General features: G+C 36.4%; 3 protein-coding genes across 5 annotated transcripts in view; 2 read left to right on the top strand and 1 right to left on the bottom strand.

The window, feature by feature from the left end:
- The window catches only part of LOC110375179 (HEAT repeat-containing protein 3), a 49,087-nt gene that overhangs the window by 22,691 nt on the left and 13,441 nt on the right, over positions 1-12,955 (top strand). The window lies entirely within an intron of this gene.
- On the top strand, positions 1,360-9,568 carry LOC110375117 (cilia- and flagella-associated protein 57). 3 transcript variants are annotated; one of them, XM_021333105.3, is made up of 22 exons: positions 1,361-1,601; positions 1,942-2,091; positions 2,358-2,637; positions 2,725-2,841; positions 3,003-3,160; positions 3,507-3,622; positions 3,698-3,803; positions 3,885-4,026; positions 4,277-4,481; positions 4,589-4,806; positions 4,884-5,032; positions 5,113-5,527; positions 5,862-6,002; positions 6,083-6,223; positions 6,306-6,449; positions 6,745-6,976; positions 7,053-7,246; positions 7,547-7,643; positions 7,924-8,093; positions 8,352-8,531; positions 8,830-9,024; positions 9,369-9,568. In XM_021333105.3, the coding sequence occupies exons 1-22, from the start codon at positions 1,537-1,539 to the stop codon at positions 9,480-9,482; spliced, it is 3,729 nt and encodes a 1,242-aa protein (XP_021188780.3). In that variant the 5' UTR covers positions 1,361-1,536; the 3' UTR covers positions 9,483-9,568. The 3 variants fall into 3 exon arrangements, with proteins under 3 accessions (XP_021188781.3, XP_021188780.3, XP_021188779.3); XM_021333104.3 differs by lacking the exon at positions 7,547-7,643 and adding an exon at positions 7,330-7,426; XM_021333106.3 differs by lacking the exons at positions 7,547-7,643; positions 8,352-8,531; positions 8,830-9,024; positions 9,369-9,568 and having other exon boundaries at positions 1,360-1,601; positions 7,924-8,087.
- On the bottom strand, positions 9,630-12,565 carry LOC110375119 (probable very-long-chain enoyl-CoA reductase art-1). Its single transcript, XM_049835935.2, has 5 exons — positions 12,353-12,565; positions 11,900-12,258; positions 11,479-11,695; positions 10,438-10,630; positions 9,630-10,063 (listed from the first exon to the last, which is right to left on the bottom strand). The coding sequence occupies exons 1-5, from the start codon at positions 12,356-12,358 to the stop codon at positions 9,936-9,938; spliced, it is 903 nt and encodes a 300-aa protein (XP_049691892.1). The 5' UTR covers positions 12,359-12,565; the 3' UTR covers positions 9,630-9,935.

The raw sequence follows: 12,955 nt of genomic DNA, 5'->3' as shown, positions 1-12,955 counted from the left end.
ATGCGTCTGGTCCAAACAGCTGTCAAATAGTATGGAATTGTAGGTGCCGAACTTATTGTTTATTGAAATTCTGTTATATTGGAAGTGTTATTGATTTTATTATGGACTACGGTCAGAATAAGGTTTCCGAACTAAAAATTGAGCTAAGAGAGAGGGTGCAAAAGTCACTGGTACTAAGGAAAAGCTTGTTGAAAAATTTGTTAACACAATATGATTTAGTTTTTTTTATTTACTCAACCGCAATAGTAAAACAATAATGCAGTGCTTTAATTATAAAATAAAAAAAACACTAAAATCGTTCACTATTCATAGTAAAGATAAGCACTTTGACAGTTATTAGACCTGACGACTCGGTGCTGCCACCTCGTGGATTGCCATTTTAGAAAACCCTCATTGAATGGAACAGAATTTTGAAATATTACAACACTGTAGAAGATTACGAATGAATTTGTTGGTAGGACAAAGACTTTAAGGTAGAAGATGAAAAACGACTACTCACAATTAATGCCAACAAAAAATGTAATTTACCTTTGCTAGGTACCGTATGTTGGAAATACTGTCACTTTCAGACTCCGAACTTACCTTCTTGCAAGCGTAGAATATCCCCGTGGTATCATGCTCATATGCGTCAAGAGTTGAAAAGGTCAACATTTCCAAGAAAGTGAGATGCATTTAGTTGTGATACTTTGGCTACAGGCCAAAATACTTAGGTATATATATAGGTACCCTGTAGTATTTGGTATATGTATACCACTATTGCAAGCAACCATGTATTTTAGCTCTATAAACTAAAGTTTCTGCTGATTTACAATTTCAGAATGTAAAAACGTCGTAAAAACTTTGAAAATTTTTGCTTCTTCACCACGGTTTTATTTCAAAATCGCTATTACCTATTCTTTGTCTATTTATGAATAGTCTTCTGTGTATTCTTTCTTCGATCAGTCTATCTGTACCACTTCTTAACACTAGGCAGTAAAACTGGAGCTAGTTCATGTTTGTGTCCATTCTCTTTGCATGAAAACGCAAAAAAATGCTTGGGGCGTGATAACTTCCGTGGTTTGGGTTAGCTAAGAAGTTATATGGTATAGAATATGATGGCACGTGCAAATATGATTTGTATTGGCATCGTCAGGCAGAGGAAGCAGCGACTTATCTCGGACATTGCAGAGAGGATGCGCTACTACAGACGACATTGAGGACCAATCAGGCGGACCTCACATAAATGGTGAATGCGCAGTTTCTTTTATACGCAAACCTGCTAATATCTTGATGTAGACGGCTTTGATATCACTGGGTACCTTCTGGAACTTACTATCCAGTTCAGATAGGTAGGTATCTACATGTATCGTAATGTTGGAAGTCATAATAAACAAAGAGGTCTCAGTAAACCAGCCGTATCCATGACAACTGTTGTTGTTTGAATCAAAGATGTTGACTTATTTGATAGCTATCGTTCGATGTAATACGTATTTCTTAATTTTCTAGGATCACTAGTAGTTTTTTATTCATTATACCTCATTAGTTACAGTATCGACCATGACTACTCAGTCGCCGCCTAATATTTCCGCTCGCATTTTCTACGGACTTCGCACAGATATTCAGTGAGTACAAAAGCTCGGTCTGTAGATAATAATTTTATTTTATTACATAATAAATGTTAATATTTCGCAAGCAACATTCATTACCTACAATAAATTGTTAGTAGCTAAGTAGGTGTGTAATGGCAAGCAACACTGGCTAGAGGCTAACTACGCATTGTTTGATATTTATTTTACAAGTAGCTACACGAATTATCTACACTGAAATATTAATACAGGAACCTTGAAAACACGATGAAACATGACACAGGGACTATTGTAATTACAATGTTTGTTGCGTAAGAATTCCAAGTGATATTTGTACTTAGTTCGCATATTAAAATGCAGAATGTATCACACCCAGGTACAATGCCCACTATTTGTCGGAGTCAGAGATTCTGTACCCTGCTGGAGGTGTCATCGTCATCCACAACCACCTCCAGAAGAAACAGAAGTTCATCAGGCTACAAGATAAACACAAACCAATCAAGTCCTTGGTTCTGGCGCCGAACCGGTAATAACTCTGGTTAAATAAGTAATCATTCATTGATTTTTCAAACTCTCCCCCGTTTAGTTGTCCTTTTGGATAACATTGGAGCAACCATAAAAAAAAATTGCTTTTATTATTTTTAGTAACAGAAGTAATTATATAAGTTTAAATAGAATTAAGTTGGAATACCTAGCTGGAAAATGTTTAACGATATTATCTTAACGACGATTAAATCTCGATTATGTAAATCCATTTTGTGAGAAAGGAACTTAAGTGGCGTAACTTTTCAGACGATGGCTTGCATTAAACGAGATTGCAGAAGAGGGTCAAAAACCTATTATAACCATCTATGACCTCACGACGTACAAACGCCGAAAGATTTTGACCGTTCCCTTTGAGCATTCTCAAGCAAGAGAGTTCGCGTGTGTGCAGTTTACCCATGACTCAAAATATCTTGTGGCGATAACTGGCGAGCCGGACTGGTATTTGTACTACTATAATTGGGACAAGGGCAAGGTTGAAAGCCACGCTAAAGCGCAAAACCCGAGCGGTCAAGGCATCGTTCGAAATGTAAGATCTGAAGTATAACATCTTAATGGCTTACTTCCTTCAATACGGTATATCAAAACTTATTCTTATTCTACTTTCATACAATAGGTGTCATGCAATCCCACGGATGCGACTCTAGTGGTTATAACAGGACCGTACACTTTCCGCATTATGAATGTGTCTGAAACTGTTTGGCGTCAGTGGGGCTGGTGTAAAGCTGAAAATGTAAGGAATTTTTATTTCTTAATAATTTGTGGTAAAGCTACGTAAAGTAGGTTATCGTTACCTGCATATAAAAGTACAACATCTAGGTTGTAAAATTATGTATATTAAAGATATTACCCATTCAGTAAATAACATAATTGGTACGTTCAATTTACCGCCAGACAATCATAACTAGCTGCATGTGGCTAACGCCGGACCGCATCATGTTCGGCACGGACAACGGGATGATCATGATGGTGGAGAACGGCGAACTTAGACAGAACTGCATTTTTAAAGCCGCTGAAGTCACGGAAATGTCGCTGAAGAAAGTTGAGGCTGAGTAAGTCTGCCTTTTATTGCATAAATTTCTAAGTGTTGAAACAAAGACTATAAAACCACTTGACTGCGCATACAGTGCCCCGACGCTCGCTAAAAGTTAGTGATTTTGCGCGTACTATAAGGCTACGATCAGTACGATCCTTTAGCAGCGACCGTGAACTGACCAATAGTAGCCGCGGATTATGCCGCGTCCCCCCGCCCGCAGTGGTGAGTCGTGTTCTTAGAAGAAATTGGCGAGTGCGCTCTCTAGTGGTTATTTACTTTATGTGTTGAAATTAGTTTTTCGATACTTTCGTTTAAATGCTGGCAGTACCTATATCACATTATGTAGTTAACATATTAAACAGACAGGAGCAAGACACGACAGATAGAGCCAGCACGTCCAGCAGGCAAGACTCGGCCAGTGAAGACAAGGGAGACGAGGAAAGTTATCCAGTCACCAGCTTTGTCAATTTCGCTAAAGGTAAGAGAATTAATAATGACCATATACAAATGGCCGTTAATGTATTATTAAATTAATGTTATTTTACTATTTCAGGATTTGTATTCGGTTGTGGGCCAGGGTATGTTCACATGTTTGAAAAGGAATCCCTCCATCAATGGAGAAAGAGAAATGTCTTTAGGATTAGTAAAAAATCTTACAAGTAAGTTTTCGTTGAATTGAATGCATGGTAAAGTTATAAATAAACAATTATATAGTTCCTAACTATATAAATGTCTTGCAGGCATACTCGTGAGCATCCACTGTGGTCTACACTTGATGAAATTCAACACATTACAGTTGATCCTAATCAAGAAACCGTGCTTATAACAACTTTGAGGAAGCAATTATACTATGTGAAATTGTTTGGACAGCATATGTTACAGGTAATCTATCATAGGAAGTGCTTAAGTTATAATTTCCCTAACATATGAATTTTTAACTAGCTGCTAGCCCCGGCTGCCTGTGATTTATTTTAGTTTAAATAATTTTCTGTCATAAAAATCTTACCGTGACCAATGATAGCCACCTTAAAATTATTTCCTGATTACAACGACACAAATTCACAAACATTTACCTCTTTCTGTTTGGTATGGCGCATAGCAGACGTAACACGAAAATTTGAAAACATTTCAGAACCCCGAGATAACATTTAGCGAACTGGGTCCAGCGATGCATTATGGTCGTATAAACTCCTTATCGATGTGTGCCTGGAAACCAATATTCATGACAGCGGGAGAACAGGACAAGAGCATAAGGATCTGGAACTACATGACAGATGATGTGGAGATGATTAAATTGTATCAGGAGGAAATCCACTGCGTGTCCTTGCACCCTACCGGTAAGCTATTGAGAAATGTAGATGATATGTGAAGAGAGGACCGGGAGTATTTTGTGCTTATCAAATAATTCTATAATATATAGTTATTGACAATGCATTGTTTTCAGGTCTGTTTGCAATTGTTGGCTTTTCGGATAAACTTCGTTTTATGGTGGTGTTAATAGATGACTTTGAAGTCATGAGAGAGTTTCCTATAAGGAATTGCAAGCAAGCCAAGTTTAGTAGCAATGGACATTTGTTTGCTGCAGTCAACGGTCAAGTCATTCAAGTGTTTTCTTCGGTGTCATTTCAGAATGTTTTTAATTTAAAAGGACATAATGGGAGGGTTAGATTTTTAGACTAACTTGTAGATAGTGTAGCGTGTTTGAGGAATTATAGCAAATTCCTTATCCTGTTATTTAGATTACCAGTCTATCATGGTCGGCAAAAGACTTAACAATGATATCGTGCGGCACTGAAGGCGCTGTCTATGAATGGAGTATGGTGACCGGACAACGAGTTGGAGAAGTTATTTTGAAAACTAACCAGTTTAATGCTTGCGCTGTAAATAGGTAAGAAATCCGACACTTAGAAGTGGTAACTGCCCAGCAATTCAATTCTATGTTGTGTAATTAAACGAAATATTTTTCAGCATTGGGAAAACAGTGTACGGTGTTGGATCCGATGGAGAAATCAAAGAAATTGGTGCTAATACCATTAGAAGAAATTTGAGCTTGATCGGCGCCCCACTGGATACGGTCGTACTTTCTCGATCGGACTTGATGCTATTTATTAGCGGTGGACCAGGGGGAATTACCTCAATACAGCTGCCGTTGTTAGATAAAGCTATATTCAATGAATTCCACATGCACAACAAAAGAGTGACTGGTATTGCGCTATCATACGACGACCAGACACTGGTCTCAGTGGCCGAGGACGCTTCCATTTGTTTGTGGAGGCTGACGAACGCTGACGGAAGAGCTATCGCATTGGATAAAGATTTTGCGTACTCCAAAGAAATTTTGATAAGCAAAAGGGACTTACAGGAGAAAATAAATAACATAAATGTTGGTAAAAATTCGGAAGTTTCTGTTACCTGTTTATAAAAATATGCTATTATTATATGAATAGAATTGGAGATTAATTTGGTAGAACAATTTGAATTGATAAATATGACGCACGTCTTGCATTGCAGTTCATTATTTTGACGATTGCTTATTCATAAGAGCCACAGACAAAGCCTTTGTATGTAAATAGGTCGCAGTAGGTATTGTCGTTAATGAATTAAGCCCACTTATCGCGAATTCATTTCAAGCAAGGAAAATATTTCTTTGTGATCCTTTATTAACTTTCTATGTAGTCTTCTTGGTAGCCACTAATTGAATTAACTTGTTTGTTTAGTTATTGAGTACGCGAATGAGTGAACTTGAAACAGAGCACACATATCAATTACGTCAAGCTGAGGCGACACAAGCAGAAAAATTGAAGGAGGTTCATGAAGGCTATTGCGCTGCCATTGAGGAACTTAAGGAAAAGAACGAGGTAGCTATTAAGTTATGTAAAACTTTTTAGAAAGTTTGCGTATGTTCGTTAATAGTTAACTTTATATTTCACCCTGACAGCAAATGGAAAATGAACACACTCACGAAATAGGCATGATTCAACAAGACATAGCTAAGTTGCGGTCGGGCCATGAGAGAACGTTGCAAGCCTTAGAAGCCGATTTCAATGTTAGACTGATTAGCGAGTACGACAGATACCAGGTAAAATTCCATTCACTTTACGAATTATGTTTATTTGAATATTCAAATATGTTCTTATTTATATGAACCTACTTACCAACAGAGTCTTGAAGACAAGACGGCTAGAATGAGAAAAGATTATGAGCAAAGGCTAGAAGAACTCGCGGAGAGCAAACGACAAGCCCTGAGGGAAATGAATAACATGTTTGAATCGAGGTTGGAAGAAAAAGATCTTATGCTACAGGAGGTATTGCTTTGTCATTGTATTGAAGTGAATATAGAGTTCAAAGGTCAATGGAATATGACAACCACGAGTTACACTTTTCTGTGTCTCAACAGTTCTTGTATTTGGGGAAAACCATTTTTTGTTTTCTAACAATGATGCGATTCTCATGAATATCAAAACTGAAATAGCTGTGTTTTAGTTGAAATGAGTACAAAAGCATGTCCGTCAGAAGTTATTTTTGCCAGGATAGGCACTTACTATGAATCACGATTAGTAGGTAGATGATACAGAGATAATAAATATTTTTATCACTCAGTTACAAGAACAAGCAGATATGGAGAAAAAAGAACACGAAACAATTAAAACATCTATCGAAGAAGATGCTGATCGTGAAATTATTGAAATTCGTACAGCATACGAAGTTCAGTTGAAGGAAGAAAAAGATTCCAATGTGCGTCTCAAGGGAGAAACGGGGCTTATGAAAAAGAAATTGATTAGTGCACATAAAGACATTGACGAATTCAAACATCAAATATCACAATTAAAAGGTATTTAAGCAATAATCCTCAAACAGTGAATGGTCTAAATACAAGGAAAATTAATGATGCATTTTGGTATTTCCAGCCGAACATAAACAGTTCCAAAAAGTAATTTCAACTCTTGAACGTGACGTTGCGGATTTGAAGAAAGAAATTGGCGAACGAGACAGTTCAATACAGGACAAAGAAAAGAGAATATACGAACTAAAACGGAAGAAACAAGAGCTTGAGAAGTATAAGTTTGTATTGAACTTCAAGATCACTGAATTGAAGAATCAGGTGAGAGACAAACTATGCAGGTGCCTTCCTACTACATACTGGGCTAACCGTCTAATGCTTTACCATTTGACATATTGATGTAGATTGAACCTAAAGAACGACAAATCCGAGAGTTAACACATCAAATTGATGATATGGAGAATGAGGAGTTAAAACTATTAAATGTGAAACATGAACTTGGTATGACTTAACCAGAAAATCCAGTTGCCTTCCTACAGTAGGCTTTTGATACTTTCACCCATTTTCAAAATAAGAAAGAAGTTACAGCTGCTTAAAAATCCTTATATTTTTTTATAACAGATAGACCCGTTAGAACGCGAAATTAAAGCGAAAAAAGTTCGCATACTTGAGTTGGAAGTCTCATTGGAAAGTCTTCTAAAGAAAAAAGCTTATCGTGGTAAAATAATATTGCTATCAAATTCAGTTGTAATTTTTTTCGCCTATCATGTAATATATTAGATATTTAGACACCATTATGTAGTCACAGTAATGTAATATTTTTCACACCTATTTGTTTGTTTAACTTTTGTTACGCAATGTGTGCTTTGTGCATAAAGCGGTAGTTACATAAGCACTAGTTTAAATCCTGAAGTAATACAAACTTAGAAAATGTAATTGTTGATTTGCAGTATATTTTGCCTTTCACTTTAATAAACCAATGCTTTATTTTATTCCAGAACTTAAAATACAGCAACTCAACGAGAAATTAAGTTCGGCTAAAAAAGACTTCTTGGCTGAAGCGGATAGGAACTTAACATTGAAAAATACATTAAAGAAAATTAAAATTGATCTGCACAACATGACTGCTGAATTCCAAGATCCTATGAAGTTAAAGTTAGCAGTGAAAGTGAGTATTTATGCCACACAATGCAGACTATTATATCATTCGCAAATACGGATGTCTGATTTATGTCGTAAGTTGTATGTTTACCCAGGAACTGAATAAGTAGGTACTACAATGCAGTTTAAACGAGCTCAGGACTAAGCAAAAAGTCGTAAAGTTTCATTTTACTAGCATCACATGTTCAATTCAAACGATGCACAAGATTCTAGTGCATTGATAAACTAGCAGCGTACTATAAATAATGGCAATTTTTTCACGTAGACTCTATTTCACAAATACGTGGAAGACATCGATTTTGTCCGGAGTCGCATAGCGGACGACGAGGCAGTTCGAGAGTTCAATCGTCAGAGAGATCACTTGGAGAAGCAAGTGGCAGGCCTCAAGTACCAGCTCAACAAAGCCCTCGGCGGCTCCAAGAGCGATATCGGCAAAATTATGGACGTAAATATGTGCTACATACACTATACATTTGTGTGGATTTAACTTATCGACCAAACTGTTTATCAGTTTATGATAACACTGCATTTGCGTTCGATTTTTGAGTCCCCTAAAAAGGTCATGTATGATAGAAAAATATTAATAACTTGGCTGTGGTGTTGTCGATGGGTTCGTCTGCATAACGGAAGGACAGATATGATCTGATCTGACTGAAAGGGATTACAAGATTTGGAGCATTATATTTTCTTCTTGATTAAAATTACCAACAACTTTGAAAACCCCTTCTTATGGTATTTTTTAGGAAAACTGCACACTGCTTACGGAGATCAACAACCTGCGTACCGAGTTGAAATCTACTCGAACTAGATGCTTCCAAATGGAATCTATCCTGGGCCTCTCTGCTCGGTACATTCCGCCGGCCACTGCGCGTGCCAAACTCAAACACGTTACCGAAGACAGGGAGAAACTCGATGAGAAGTTCAAGCAGAAAATCGAGGCAAGATCTTTTAAATACTTTTTAACATCAGCGGTTTAGAGAAGGGCTTAGTATAAGCAGGAAATGTAAAGAGTAGTTCATGTTGTGGTAAAAATATCAGCCAAGCCAACAAGTTTGCCCCGAGCATTTTATTCATTACAAATTAGCCGCTTGTGGTACTAAGTAATAAAGTAAACCTAAGGAACGGAGTGACGGAACATACTTAACGCAAGGTCAGGAGCATGCACATCGTATTGGAACGTGAATGATGATTTTTGATAGCTTGCAATCTCCTTACAACGACGCTTTACAAGGCCCTTGAAAAGTTGTTCTGTTTTATTAATATTTTGATATTTTCTGTTCAGGAAAAGGAGGAAGTTATTACGGCGTTGAAGGAAGAAAACGAACGCTTGCTTGTGAAAGTGAGATGCAAGGGAGATGAACCATCGTGGGCATACGACGCTAATGCTCAATATTAATGTACCTTAGAACATGTTTGAATAGATTATTTACCTACTACTCAATATTAATTTCAATTAATAAAATATCTGGCTATAAATGTTGAGTTTTGTGTATTTTTACTTATCCCACAGTTTTAGGACAGAAGTACATATATAAAAGACAACTTCTTTTCATAGAAATGTTTTTTATTAAACGTAAGTGTCGTCTATCGTTGGGCATTTTAATGTAAAAACAAGTTCTTTAATATAAAACTAAATAAACCCTATGCGATAACGTAAATATATTTGGAAAAATATAAATTAATTTCTTAATGCCAGCGCATTCATACAATACATACAAGCCGTCACCCAAGTTATACCTATCTAATACCCGACCATAGAAGTAAGACGTAGGAGTATATTTGTGACTGATGAGTCCTCGTCTAATAGCATTGCACATACAATAGCTACTACATTAAAATAAATAAATGCTTATAGAATAAATGGCAAGATCGCTTTACGTCCCTTGGGGTAGTCGGCGAATTCCTTCTTGTAGTTGCGGTGTTTGCCGATAGCCCACACGGCCATCTGATAGAAACCAGCCGCAGCAAAAAGTCCAGCTACGAAAACAAAGTTAACATTTACTTAACGAGAAATAACTTGAATAGATTTTGACGTCACAAAAAATATAAGTGCCGACAAATAGTGTTGAAACTGAAGGTTTGTCAATATACATCAAGAATTAACATTTGTAATGGGCAAGTAAATTGTATACGAAAACAAAGTTCATGACGTGTCGCGTATTCATTAGACTTTTAAATTTTTATACAATACTAAATCGTGATATGTGCTGGTGCTTCTTACGATTATTTTAGAAATATGTATGGCCTTCAGTATTTAGTATGTCTTTATTCTAATCTTTGCGCGGTTTCATAAAGCATGTAAAAAAGTCCTGGGAGGTATGTTTACAAATAATATAGAAAAAAAAAATCACCTGGAGCGCATTTCGTCATGATAGTGAAGAAAAGCCACGAGCCGAACTCGTAAGTGTAGTTAGGACAGGATACAAAGTTGAAGAGAAGAGAGAAGGGGTTTCCATCGGGCACAGGGACGCGCCTCACTTTAGTGCCAGGAGGGCGCAAGTTCTTCAGAAGTATATGGATGCTCAGATTGCCCAACTCACACAGCTGTAATCAAAGTTCATATAAATTACACTAACTATCAAACAAGTTCGTAATGGAAGTGTCCCGTCCTAGTCAATAAATTACACAATTATTACTAGTTGATATACTTGTTGCAGCTAATTGCATAAACAAGAATGTTTGCTGCACTTTTAGTACAATAACTGCGTGTTAAATGTTGAATAAATATCTTGTTTTTCTGTTTTATTTCTTATAGTTTTGGATGACCTCATGATGTGATTATTATGTTTGATTAAAAACTTGTTGACAGAGGTCATGTGATTTTTCTAGCTGCATGTTACGAAAACTCTATTTTGTAGTATTTCTCAGCTATTTAATAAACTAGTATTACATTATCTAAATAGAAATGTATTTATTTTGCCTACTTTCCTACAAAAATGCACAAGTTTGTCTTATCATTGGTAAAATGGACTTTGTCACTTATACAAGGTCAGAGGTTGTTGTATTTACAATGAGTAAACGAAATGTATGCTACTAGCTTCTGTTCACCTGTATTAATGCTGATTCTAATATTAAAGAAACATGCTCAATTTTCTTTACTTGTTGCTATGCTTGTTAGGCTTGTATTAAACTTAAACATAGTTTTATTAAATACATTTTTTGATGTTGAAAACTTGTTATTGAATAACATTGAAGTCATTATTTCATTCATCATGAACATATCTCAAGTTGTTTTTAACTATTTTTTTGTGCCTCGAGGACTATTAGCTATGTTGTTCTAGCACTCATCAATTAACAATAAGAAGTCAATAGTTCTGAAGGTTGTTTAACCAATTTGGGCAAATAAGTAAATAACTATTATCAAAAGTTTTAACATGGATTTGTATACTTACAATAAATCCTGTGAGTCCAACATAGAAGCAGGTATTGCAAGGAGCCGTGTAGAGAGGATGGTTGATATGGTAAGCCACATACACAGTGAACAGCCAATAGTAAGCACAGTTCCTAAACAAGTTGCGCAGCGGCATCGTGCCATGGGAGAAACGGTGAACAAACAGGGTCTCCAACAGCCGCTTGCCATAGTGCATGGACCAGCATGCAGTTGCTACACTGTAATAAAATACCATAGTGCATGATGAATTGAACAATAATTATGTATAAACCAATAAGTACAATATTGGATGACTGAACCTGTTATAAGACAAGAACTAGTTCAGATCGAGTCATGTAAATGAGGTAATTAGGTAAAGACAGGCTCAATAGTTTTCATAGAATTGTCTGCTTCAAACTAATTACACAAAATAAGTAAGTTACCTTGCCACTGTCCCAGGGGCAGTTGTAGTGACTCCATACAGAACCCAGGGTCTTTGATAGACCCATAAGAAAATAACTAATGGTCCAGCATATTCAGCCAAAAACACGTTTCTCCAGGATATTTGAGGTCCTAAGTCTTTAACATACAATTTAGATCCATCTTGAATGTTTAATGCGCTTAGATTTTCTTCATCTTTTAAAGTCTTTCCTTTAGCCTCTAACTTAATAGCTTGCCGGTCGGGGTACAATGATCGCTTGACGGTCTGATAGATCTTGTCTTTCACATTCTTTACAGTGGTGCTTTCATTTATTACAATCTTGCCCAAAGGCTTGGATCCAGCGGCGTTCAGGATCTCAATCTAGATAAGTAGAATATTTTTGTTGAATTTAAAAAATAAGTTTATTTCATATTATGAACGAATACTGGTATATAATAGTTTACGGCCAACTTACCTCCATCTCGCTGCTATAGATTGCACGTTAATGCTGAACCAAAATTATATTTAATTACACCAGGGTAAACTACAGCTTATGAGTATCTTATGCTTAATATTGAAATGTGCTCAAATTGGAAGGGAAATTAACATTGATTGACCGAAGAGCAAACCAATATAATACGTCAGAGGCGTCACGCACGAATCGGCTCGGTTGAGGTGACGGGTGACGGCGACTGTCGGCTGTCGGGCACGTCACAATTTAACAAGTTATTACACACAGACAAAAAAACTACTGTAAAATTCTAAAGGTTTTATACAGATTTTTTATTTCAGTTACTTTTTTGATATATCACAGAGTACGCTGTAAAACAATAAGATATACCTGTTGGAAAGGGTTAATAGGGGTTAAAGTATGAAATTGCCGATTTGTACTGAAAACCTAAATTGTATTTTTTTTAAATTTTTAACAAACTTATTTAATCAAAATAGTTGCCATTATTATCTATACATTGCGGTCATCTAATAAGAAGGTCATTTATGCCTTTACGATAGAACTCTGAGGATCTAGACTGCACAAACAGTGTGAAAGAATTTTGTTCTGCCTCCTGGGAAGAAACTT

The sequence above is a fragment of the Helicoverpa armigera genome, chromosome 3 (assembly GCF_030705265.1).
Source record: "Helicoverpa armigera isolate CAAS_96S chromosome 3, ASM3070526v1, whole genome shotgun sequence".
Classification (NCBI taxonomy): domain Eukaryota; kingdom Metazoa; phylum Arthropoda; class Insecta; order Lepidoptera; family Noctuidae; genus Helicoverpa; species Helicoverpa armigera.
Note: the sequence above shows the minus strand (reverse complement) of the source record. Positions and strands in the feature narration are given on the sequence as shown.

Bases quoted from the DNA above. Each gene is read 5' to 3' on its own strand.
- LOC110375117 (XM_021333105.3), top strand. From the start codon at position 1,537: ATGACTACTCAGTCGCCGCCTAATATTTCCGCTCGCATTTTCTACGGA. The intron at 6,003-6,082 runs GTAGCTATTAAG...TCACCCTGACAG, and splicing joins AACTTAAGGAAAAGAACGAG to CAAATGGAAAATGAACACAC. The intron at 6,450-6,744 runs GTATTGCTTTGT...TTTATCACTCAG, and splicing joins AAGATCTTATGCTACAGGAG to TTACAAGAACAAGCAGATAT.
- LOC110375119 (XM_049835935.2), bottom strand. The intron at 11,696-11,899 runs GTAACTTACTTA...ATTTTATTACAG, and splicing joins GCCCCTGGGACAGTGGCAAG to TGTAGCAACTGCATGCTGGT. The intron at 10,631-11,478 runs GTAAGTATACAA...CTTTGATTACAG, and splicing joins TTGGACTCACAGGATTTATT to CTGTGTGAGTTGGGCAATCT.